The 8,274-nt window shown below is 37.8% G+C and overlaps 1 protein-coding gene across 1 annotated transcript in view; it reads left to right on the forward strand.

Moving 5' to 3' along the window:
- The window catches only part of LOC106476858 (peroxidasin homolog), a gene marked incomplete at both ends in the record, with an annotated part of 12,087 nt that extends 4,767 nt beyond the window's left edge, over positions 1-7,320 (forward strand). The window contains 3 exons of the mRNA XM_013937477.1: positions 1,422-2,600; positions 5,533-6,348; positions 7,038-7,320. Of these exons, the coding sequence (XP_013792931.1) occupies positions 1,422-2,600; positions 5,533-6,348; positions 7,038-7,320 (2,278 nt within the window). The remainder of the gene's footprint in view (positions 1-1,421; positions 2,601-5,532; positions 6,349-7,037) is intronic.
- Positions 7,321-8,274: the final 954 nt, after the last annotated feature.

Here is an 8,274-nt window from a genome sequence, read left to right on the forward strand (position 1 = left end):
ACACAAAAGTCACGGCTCTATAAAACACAAAATACACAGTTTTATAAAAACAAAAGACACAGTTCTACAAAAACACAAAAGTCAAGGCTCTATAAAAATACAAAAGTCACGGCTCTATAAAAAATAAAACACAAAGACACGAGTTCTATAAAACACAAAGACACTGTTCGACAAAACACAAAGAGACGGCTCTACAAAAACACAAAAGTCACGGCTCTATAAAAACACAAAAGACACAGTTCTATAAAAACACAAAAGAGACGGCTCTATAAAAACACAAAAGACACAGTTCTACAAAAACACAAAAGACACGGTTCTACAAAAACACAAAAGACACGGCTCTATAAAAACACAAAAGACACAGTTCTACAAAAACAGAAAAGAGACGGCTCTATAAAAAAACAAAACACACGGTTCTACAAAAACACGAAAGACACGGTTCTACAAAAACACAAAAGACACGGTTCTACAAAAACACAAAAGACACAGTTCTACAAAAACACAAAAGAGACGGCTCTATAAAAACACAAAAGACACGGTTCTACAAAAACACAAAAGACACGGTTCTACAAAAACACAAAAGACACAGTTCTATAAAAACACAAAAGAAGCAGTTCTATGAAAACACAAAAGACACAGTTCTATAAAAACACAAAAGACACAGTTCTATAAAAACACCAAACATAGTTCTATAAAACACAAAACATAGTTCTATAAGAACAATAATTTTTCTCCAGTGTAAGTGAGAAAGGGTTGCTACAAGAATGAAACAGAAATGATAAAATTTTTGAAAAAAACAAATTAATCGTTTTAACTCTGTGGTTTCTTGTAGACACAGTTATTGTAGATGGATATATAGAAGAAGAAAAGTATTTCAAAACGTGCTTTGTTAAATGTAATATACGTCTCACGTGTTTTGGTTTGTTTTTTACAGTTTAGACTAATGTACAAACATGGTTAAAATTGGCAGCAGGGGGGGATATGCTGAAAATATGGCTTCTGGTGCCTGAATCTTGAGTGGAACTGAAAGAGTATCTGAAAAGATTTAGGGGAGCCTCCTCCTGGTTTTTAAGCCAATAATAAACCAATGCAGATAAATTAGGCTAACATCTGAAAACACAAAGAAATTGTTAAAATCGCTGGCAAATATCTGGTTAATATTTCGACTAAACGAGATACAGCCATTTAAACTATTTTCTGTGAATGTGATAAACGCCCCCCAGTGGCACAGCGGTATGTCTGCGGACTTACAACGCTGGAAACCGGGTTTCGATACCCGTGGTGGGCAGAGCACAGATAGCCCATTGTGTAGCTTTGTGCTTAACTTCAACAAACAAACAATGTGATAAACATATATTGTTAGTTTTTATCTTATAATAACTGACAGTAATAATAACGGATTCTGTTGTTTTCATTTCCAGGTATAGATGTTATGGCTACTATCATTCAGCAAAGTCGTGATCACGGGATACCAAGTTACACTGCTTGGCGAACATTTTGTGGATTTCCACTTGTGAAAACATTTCAAGATCTCGAAATGTTTATGGACAAAACTACTGTAAAACTCTTTCAACAGATATACAAAGTTGTGCAGGACGTGGACCTTCTTCCTGGAGTACTAGCAGAAAGGCCCCTAGAAGGGGCGATGGTTGGTGAAACTCTAGCCTGTCTCCTTGGGTACGAATTCTATCAAGTTAGAGGCTCTGACCGATTTTGGTATGAGAATGACCTCCCTCCTTCATCGTTTACGCTTGAGCAACTTCAAGAAGTCCAGAAGGTCACGATGACACGGATATTATGTGATAATGTTTTTAACGACGGTTATATTCAACCTGATTCATATCAGATTCCAGATCCGTGGCTTAACAACTTCGTTTCTTGTAGAGACAAGCTGATTCCATCAGTCGATCTTAGCAAGTGGCGCTCCGAGGTCTCATTTGAAAACATTCCATCGGAAGCCATTGCTAATGCTCTTAGAAATACACTGAGTTTTTTAGAGCCTTCGCAAGCAAAAGTAAACATCACGAACGTCTTTAACCAATCAAGCAGTCAGCTAGAAAACACTCGTAATACATCTGAAACTCAGGGCCTTTTACGAGCTACTATACAGTCTCGTTTAGTCCACTCTCAGTCTGTTCTTCTTGAAGAGGCAACAAGACACGTGATTGAAGAACTAACTGCTAATTTAGACCCCGCCCAAAAGAAAGAGAGGATATTAGACATACTGCCAGCTCTTCAACACGTCCCTTTACTCCAATACAACCTTCATTTCGAGGAACCGAAGGTTTGTGATGACGTGCCTTATCCTTGTGACTATACCAGTCTGTACAGGACCGAGAGTGGACGTTGTAATAATCTGGATAACCCCGAGTTTGGAAAAGTTGCTCATAATTTTATTCGCCTTTTGCCTCCAGCTTATGATGATCACATTTCATCTCCCAGAAGTCGGAGTACCACTGGTTCAAGTCTTCCGAGCCCTAGGTTGATATCCGTCATGGTGCACGAAGATGGGAGTGAGTTGCACTTGCGATACACCCAAATGCTGATGCAGTTTGGACAGCTAATTGACCACGAAATCACTCACACCCCTATTCATGAAGGTATGCGATATCTTATGATTTATCTAAAATTTATCAGTAAACAACTTGCTCCACACATTGAGACCTGCCTCCATAAACGGACCACCACTGAACTGCAAGCACGATTGTTTGTTTTTTGTGAAATCCCACGAAAGTGGTGGTGATGGGCTGAGAAACAAAATCCACTTTTCGGTCCCAAAAGGTAGTCCAAGAGTTGACGGTGGATGTTGTACACTAGTTTTATTCCCTTTAATCTGCAAGACCAAAGTTAGGGATAGTTTGCACAGAAACCTGTTGCGTAACTTTGGCCGAACTTCTGAAACAAACAAATAAATCCTTACTCTTAGAGCTAAAACTGCTCTGATAGTTATATATCCGCCAAAGCCTAAATCATAGCGTACAGATAATATTACTGACTACAGACTATGCCTGGATAATAGTGTTAAAATACTATTACTGACTACAGACTATGACTGGATAATAGTGTTAAAATACTATTACTGACTACAGACTATGCCATGATAATAACGTATAGATACTATTACTGACTACAGACTATGCCATGATAATAACGTATAGATACTATTACTGACTACAGACTATGCCATGATAATAACGTATAGATACTATTACTGACTACAGACTATGCCAGGATAATAACGGATAGATACTATTACTGACTACAGACTATGCCAGGATAATAACGGATAGATACTATTACTGACTACAGACTATGCCAGGATAATAACGGATAGATACTATTACTGACAAGATACTAGGGCTGAATCAAAGGGTATATAGATACTATTACTGACTACAGACTATGCCTGGATAATAACGGATAGATACTATTACTGACTACAGACTATGCCAGGATAATAACGTATAGATACTATTACTGACAAGATACTATGGGCAGATCAAAGGGTGTATTAGTGTCTAGACAGTATTGTGTTTGAATGAAATATTGCCGCTACAAACGACAATAAAGTTCTTCAGGACGACAAACATTTTGTTTATTTATATCCAAATATTACATATTTTATTACTCCTGTTTTAATTTGATCCTTCTAATATTTATACGTTCTGAACAGTTTATTTATTCAAAACATTCGGCAAAGATACGTGGTGACTATCTGCGTGCTAGCTAGCCGTTCTTAATTTTAAATTGATACCACCAGAGATAAGGCAGCTACCTAAAAACACCCACCACCAACTTTTGGACTACTCTAATCACATAGTGGGATCTGATTGTCGTTATTATAGTACACCCACGACCGAAAATGTAGAGCGCGACTTTACTGCAACAAGACATAAACGAGATACTGGGACTCGTAGTTCCAGTAATATAATATTATCTGTGTTTATGTTCACATGTTATTACTGCCAGTAATATAATATTATCTGTGTTTATGTTCACATGTTATTACTGCCAGTAATATAATATTATCTGTGTTTATGTTCACATGTTATTACTGCCAGTAATATAATATTATCTGTGTTTATGTTCACATGTTATTACTGCCAGTAATATAATACTGCTGATGGTGTCACAGCGGTGAAACAATGATTGAAATAGTTTTTTCATTATTATCTGGAGAGAAAAGGTCATTGTTTTATCTTTCTAGCTTTATTACCTGCTACTTTTGTAAGCAAGTACGCGTGGTGCCAGGTGCCTCTAGTCATTGTAATGTCTTCTGTCATCGTGTTAACAGTGGACGAACTTCACCTATCGGTCATCTTCTAAACAAAAAATTGAATTTGAGTCAATCTCTATGTATTTCCCTTATTGATTGCTTTTTGCTTTCCCTCAATGTAATCAACCACCATCAAAGACTCAAACACATCGGTAATAATTATTGTACTGCCTTAGCTGCAGTGTAATTGGCTACCATCAAAGACTCAAACACATCGGTAACAATTATTCTACTGTGTTAGCTGCGAGTGTAATTGGCTACGATCAAAGACTCAAACACATCGGTAATAATTATTCTACTGTCTTAGCTGCGAGTGTAATTGGCTACGATCAAAGACTCAAACACATCAGTAATAATTATTCTACTGTCTTAGCTGCGAGTGTAATTGGCTACCATCAAAGACTCAAACACATCGGTAATAATTATTGTACTGCCTTAGCTGCAGTGTAATTGGCTACGATCAAAGACTCAAACACATCGGTAATAATTACTGTACTGTCTTAGCTGCGAGTGTAATTGGCTACCATCAAAGACTCAAACACATCGGTAATAATTATTGTACTGCCTTAGCTGCAGTGTAATTGGCTACGATCAAAGACTCAAACACATCGGTAATAATTATTGTACTGCCTTAGCTGCGAGTGTAATTGGCTACCATCAAAGACTCAAACACATCGGTAATAATTATTCTACTGTCTTAGCTGCGAGTGTAATTGGCTACGATCAGATGTGTTTGAGTCGTTAATAATTATTGTACTGTCTTAGCTGCAGTGTAATTGGCTACCATCAAAGACTCAAACACATCAGTAATAATTATTGTACTGCCTTAGCTGCAGTGTAATTGGCTACGATCAAAGACTCAAACACATCAGTAATAATTATTCTACTGTCTTAGCTGCGAGTGTAATTGGCTACGATCAGACTCAAACACATCGGTAATAATTATTGTACTGTTTTAGCTGCAGTGTAATTGGCTACCATCAAAGACTCAAACACATCGGTAATAATTACTGTACTGTCTTAGCTGCGAGTGTAATTGGCTACCATCAAAGACTCAAACACATCGGCAATACTTCAAGCAACAAAATTTAAGTTGGAGTTGTGTGTCTAATTTTCAGAATTAGTTTACTGATTACTGTTGATTGATGATGAGTAAAAACTTATTCTTTATTGTGTTTATTCTTATATGATCAATTTTGACAACTGTACGATCTCGCTCTGATCTGTAGGTTAAAAATATTTTTGTTCTTTTTAAGGTATGAATAAAGAGAAACTGAAATGTCGAGCCTGTAATTCTGCATTAACAGTTCATTCCGAGTGTTTACCAATTCCCGTTCCTTCCAAAGACCCGTATTATCCAGCAGTTCACGAAGCATCAAAAGAACAGTTCTGCTTGCCGTTCACTCGCTCCATGTCTGGCCAGAGGACTCTAGGGGTTAGGGAACAGATTAACCAGGTAACGGCTTACGTAGATGGCTCTGCCTTCTATGGGTCCGATGACTGTGAAGCCAGAGCTCTTCGCACGTTTCACGATGGCCAACTAAAGATGACAAAACATCCTGATGGAAGGAGACATAAACCTCTCTTGCCAGAAACCCTAACTATAAATGATTGTGTTAGTTCTAATGGAGTCTGTTTTACCGCTGGTGATTCTCGCGTGAGCGAGCAACCAGGTCTCACAACAATACACACCATTTTTGCACGGGAACATAACAGACTAGCCCTTCGGCTACGAGACGTCAATCCACTGTGGAAAGACGAACAACTCTACCAGGAAACAAGGCGTATAGTTTCTGCCTCTTTCCAACACACTGTCTACTCTGAGTTTCTCCCTAGGGTTCTCGGTTGGGAACTCATGGAGAAATGGGGGCTTACTCCCCTCAAGACTGGCTATTATTTTAACTACGACCCCAATTGTAATGCTGGTATCTTCAATGAATTTGCGTCAGCTGCTTTCAGATTTGGACACACGTTACTTCCTCCTAGTCTGAAACGTATGACAAATCTGTACGATTCCATCGACAATATTACGTTGGCAAACAACTTCTTCGATAATCACCTGATGTACAACGGTCAGTATTTCATTTTTACTTGTGAATTAGTGAACACCAGAAACATAACTATTGTGGAATAATATAAATATCAGCTACAAAATGAATACTTAGTTTTAGTAGGAATGTATTATGTATAACGTAACGAAATTAAACCGACCCAACACAGTCTTTTCTGTTCCCTTTCTCTCTTTAGTTTTGTTTGTCTGAGAAACTTGGCCACTTGCGGGTGTGTAAATATATATATATGTGGTTTCACTAATTATTTTGTACCGTTATATAGGGGCTTATATAAACATGTGTATGTTTTATAACTATTAAAAAGGGTTACTGCGATAATCGACTTGAAAGAAATGTGATATTAACTTGATGATAAATTCGTTGAAAACGTGTCTTTTTACAGTGTTTAAAAACATTGCTTCAAAATGTTAGTTACAATGGCGTAGGAAGCACATTGTACCAGTAAAACTGGATTAAAAGTAGGGAAATTACTCTCAGGAAAAGCAGGAGAATGCATAAAATTTTATCCAGAACTCGAGCTTCTTGGGCCCTAAGGCGAGTTCTGGACTCCGGCCGTAATGGGTGCGCCTGTAGCGCACATTCTCTCGCTTCGCTTGGTCAAATAAACATTTTCCCCCTTTTAATTTGCCTTCTACAGCTCTGATTTACTTTAATGTTTTCCTACTTACTGACGTTCTTGTAAATTCCAGGTGGCATGATAGACGACATACTTCGGGGGTTATGTGCGGACTCATCCCCCTCGTTTGATACTCAGGTGACAAAGGCAGTGACTAGACACTTGTTTGAAGATCCCAACACTCGTTACTCGGGGCTAGACTTGGTGAGTCTGAACCTACAGAGGGCGAGAGATCACGGAATACGGCCATACAATGACTACAGAGAGTTCTGTAACTTGACTCGTGCTACGTCATTTCAAGATCTCGTGCAAGACATGCCGGAGGACGTTGTTGCAAAGTTGTCTCTTGTTTACAAGTAAGTTAGAACAGACGTCCGTAGTCTTTCTTGTTTTATATATTCTAAACCATAAGTTACTACAAGTTAGCTCCTTAACATCAGCGTGAACTTGTTACTGTTATTTTAAACTTGAATCTCACGTTCATCGCTAAACACATTAGGGTAATATTTGACTTACATTGTGGAAAGTCGTTTGTATTCCCTAAATGAAAATAGTTAAAAATTCAATCATGAAGTTAATCTTTCGATATTTTAGATATTTTATTTTATCGTTGAAAATATTTCTACAGTTGGGCAAAACAAATCAAAATCTTTAACTTCAGAATCTATGTTTTGAACAGCCCTACAGAGGTTCAGCGTTATGTTTGGGGGACTATAACGTTAAAATTCAAGGTTTAAATCCCTTCGATGTATACAGCACTGATAGCCTCCTCTGTAGATTTACACATGAAACAAATAGCCTATTTTACAACTTTCTGTTATACCAGGAAATGACTGAAACCTCATGAAGGAATCTTTGTGAAAACTGGTGGTTAAGTTTAATGCGTGTGTGTGTATTTTACCTAAACATCCACTTATCTATGCTGGACGTTTAACTAGTGTCATTCTGTTAACACTTGACGTCAAGCGGTACCCATATTATTAGTCTCTAGATTGCCGAGTGTTAATGGCAAGGGATGGTTGAATTCCTTCTAATCAAGGGTATCGAAGTGATGGTTGAATTTCTTGTAACTATGGGTATCCAAGTGATGGTTGAATTCCTTGTAATCGTGGGTATCCAAGAGAAGGTTGAATTCCTTGTAATCGTGTGTATCCAAGTGAAGGTTGAATTCCTTGTAATCGTGGGTATCCAAGAGAAGGTTGAATTCCTTGTAATCGTGGGTATCCAAGTGAAGGTTGAATTCCTTGTAATCGTGGGTATCCAAGAGAAGGTTGAATTCCTTGTAATCGTGGGTATCCAAGAGAAGGTTG

The sequence above is a fragment of the Limulus polyphemus genome, unplaced genomic scaffold (genome assembly GCF_000517525.1).
Source record: "Limulus polyphemus unplaced genomic scaffold, Limulus_polyphemus-2.1.2 Scaffold11868, whole genome shotgun sequence".
NCBI lineage: Eukaryota > Metazoa > Arthropoda > Merostomata > Xiphosura > Limulidae > Limulus > Limulus polyphemus.